This window comes from Brachycentrus maculatus, unplaced genomic scaffold, assembly GCF_059751285.1.
Source record: "Brachycentrus maculatus isolate JH-2025_06_01 unplaced genomic scaffold, ASM5975128v1 h1tg001316l, whole genome shotgun sequence".
NCBI classification, from domain to species: Eukaryota; Metazoa; Arthropoda; class Insecta; order Trichoptera; family Brachycentridae; genus Brachycentrus; species Brachycentrus maculatus.
This window is the reverse complement of record NW_028281980.1, coordinates 67087-70322: the sequence shown is the minus strand read 5'-3', so window position 1 is coordinate 70322 and position 3236 is coordinate 67087. Positions and strand designations below refer to the sequence as shown.

Genomic DNA, 3236 nt, shown 5'->3' with positions numbered 1-3236 from the left:
CTACATCTGATATATAATTTTATCTATCGCTTTGAAATGACTTCCAACCATCCCGCTTAATAATATTTGGTAAGTACGTATCTACGCTTTGTATCATTACAATAGCCATAATATTATTTATCACCCCTCATATCGCAGTCAGCAAGCAGTCGCCACCACCCGCCACCGTTTAGCCGCGCAATAACCGGGCTGCAAAGTTTAGTCTGTCGGTGGACCGTTATGAAGTTAGGCATCGATCTCCCCCGGCACGCCTCCGGGGCGGAGCTACACCACTGGCGTCCGGCGGCCGCAGCGCCGCTCAATCCGCTACACTCCTCGGCCGAGAGACGCCGCCAACTGTCAGCCGGAAACGGCGTCGTGAAAAACATCGCTGAAAACTAAAAACTTTCGCATCACAGAAATCTCGTAACATAAAATATATACCAGTTTATTTTTTGATACTCTTCGAATGTGATGTGCTTTCCGACGCTTGTTTTATTCTGTAAAATGAATTTCGAAATTTGACTGAAAGTTTTCAGTTTTCATGTAACTTATCCGGCATCGTTCGTCGTTTGTTTTGATCGAGTATTGGAGTATTAATTTGGTGGCTTTTATTTTATTTGATTGTGTTCTATGTCTCGGATGGAGGCATGTTAGGAGTGCGGAAGTAGTGCGTGAATGAGCTATGAGGAGTGGGCCGCAGGGGGCCCGGGGCAGGCCCTCGACCTGCGCCCCCTCGCCCCCGAGGAGCGCTACGTGCGCCTGTGCGACAGCAAGCCCGAGCCGGACTTCTACCCGTCCAGGGAAGACAGCGAGATGGAAGAGTACCTCCGCAAGAGGGAGCAGATGTCTCTGGAGTACATCCAAAAGCACGAGGAGCCGCTATCGGTGGACGACGCGTCTCCCGTCTTCATGTCCGGGTCCACCGAGAGCGACGCGTCGCCGTCCAGCAAGCCCAAGTCCGGGCTCATCAAGCCGCCGTACTCGTACATCGCTCTCATCACCATGGCTATCTTGCAGTCTCCGCACAAGAAATTGACTCTCAGCGGGATTTGCGAGTTTATCATGACGCGGTTCCCGTACTATCGGGAGAAGTTTCCGGCGTGGCAGAACTCCATCCGGCATAACCTGTCGCTGAACGATTGTTTTATAAAGATCCCGAGGGAGCCGGGTAACCCTGGAAAAGGAAACTACTGGACTTTGGATCCGTTGGCTGAGGATATGTTTGACAACGGAAGTTTTTTGAGAAGGCGTAAGCGGTATAAGAGGCCCGCGGGAGGTATGTTGTTGAGGGAGCAGCGAGCTTTGGCTTCGTTGCTGGGACCCGAAGCTTATTGCCTGCCTCCGTTGCCTCTTCCATTGTCTCTTTTCCCTTACTGCCTGCCGCCGCTAGGGCTGCCTCCCCCGCCTCTGTTGGCGCCCCGTCCCTTGCGGCCGGCGCCTCGCACGGAGCTGATGTCTTCCAGAAAGCTGGGCCAGGGCTTCTCCATAGAGTCCCTGTTGGGTCCTCCGGCGCCCCCGCCCTGCACGGCCGCCCCCGCGCGGCGCTCCGCCTTCTCTCCCCTCGCGCCCCCCGACGACTGGAGCAGATGAAGCCGGAGCTACTGTTCCAGCGAAGATGACCTACGAGAAAACAATCCCACACAACGGCTAGGGAACAGTGAGCCAAATGTTAATAACTTTTTACTGAGTGAAATGATATTCGCGCAGCAATATTGAGTGTGAAATTTAAGAAATTTCAGGATGCTAAGCGCTGAAAATTGAAGCAATACAAGTGGTTTTTTTAACGTCATAAGAAATGATAAATAATTAGCAATTTCTGTGAATTTTCGGATAAATAAACGAAATTTGTTGTGTACCTATCTAGTCATTGTAAATAAAATGTAATAGATTAGCGATTTTAAGTACATTATGAGCGCAATCTTGAATCTTTGTCACATTTTATGCGATTCAAATGAACAAGTTTAATATATTTGACCGAAAGATGAAATCGAGAACTGTAGATATTAATAGTCTTAAGTTGTAAATATGAAAAGAAAAGTATTTATAAACTTAAAATCTCAAAAAAAAATATAAGCCAGCCATGGAAATCGATTTGCATGTAAGACAAGAATAGCAATAAATAGGTACTTACTATACAATATGTTTAAAAATTATTTTTAGTTGATGCCAAATATTGAAAAAAATCAAAGAGTGTATAAAATGTAATCTTACTAAGTAGTACCATCCAACTGAATAAAACATATTTAAAAATATATATTTTTTTGTATCAAACAAAAAACATGAAAAATGAACGCATGGATCTTCCCAGTACATATATGATCTATGAAAAGATATAATGTATTGTCAACAAAGAATTGCTCTTAGGTCAAAAATAGTACCTACACAGTTAATTCCTATCTCAAAAAAAGATGAATAAGTTATTGAGATGGGAGTATGGAAGTTTGGGTATTTAATGGACTCACGACCTGCTATTGGCCGGTTTAAATGATTACTAATAAATAGGGCAACATTCACCATTCTACCTATCATATTATTTATATTTCGAAATTCTATACAAATTTTAGTGCTCTCACCTGTCCATCTGTTTAAATTTTAAGTTATCAGAATAAATAACCAACTAAATTTAACTTCAAGTCCACTTTTAAAAATATTCCCATTGTTATTAATTTGTCTTCTTACTCTCTTTCAATTTTTTATTTTTGTACAAATGTCAGACCATTACAATTTCGTTTTGATGACCTGTTGATGGAATGATTATTTCGAAACCGGTAGTCATAAATTATTGTTTATTAAAGTGGTATTACGCAAAGTGAACGATGAATGATAAACAGACATTTATATTACTATAACACAAAGTTAAGAATGCTTTTGATTTAATAAAAAGTGAGTCCGCCTCCGTAGGGTAATGGTAAGAACGCTCGGCTACCGTTCTGGAGGTCCCGGGTTCGATTCCTAGGGGGGGTAAAATAAATTTAAATGATTTTTTTCATTCTAATATTTATTTTATATTACCCTGGACTGGTACCTGAAGCGGAGGGCTGATCACCTTTCCTCGTGTGTTTACGATCAAGATAACACTGCGTTTATATGATGCAGTGCCCTATGCACCATTGGGGTGCGGATAAGGGTTTGATTAAAAAAAGGTAATCAGGACTAATAGTTATGTTTATACACGTGGATTTTGACTCATACCAGGAAACGTCTTGATTTAATTTAATTATTATTATATTTATTGCAGAAATACTTATATATTT

The 3236-nt window shown here is 42.3% G+C and overlaps 1 protein-coding gene across 1 annotated transcript; it reads left to right on the top strand.

Moving 5' to 3' along the window:
* Positions 1–334: 334 nt before the first annotated feature.
* LOC148299135 (uncharacterized) lies at positions 335–2158 on the top strand. Its single transcript, XM_088276358.1, has one exon. It carries the CDS (start codon positions 658–660, stop codon positions 1570–1572), a length of 915 nt encoding a protein of 304 aa, XP_088132484.1. The 5' UTR covers positions 335–657; the 3' UTR covers positions 1573–2158.
* Positions 2159–3236: the final 1078 nt, after the last annotated feature.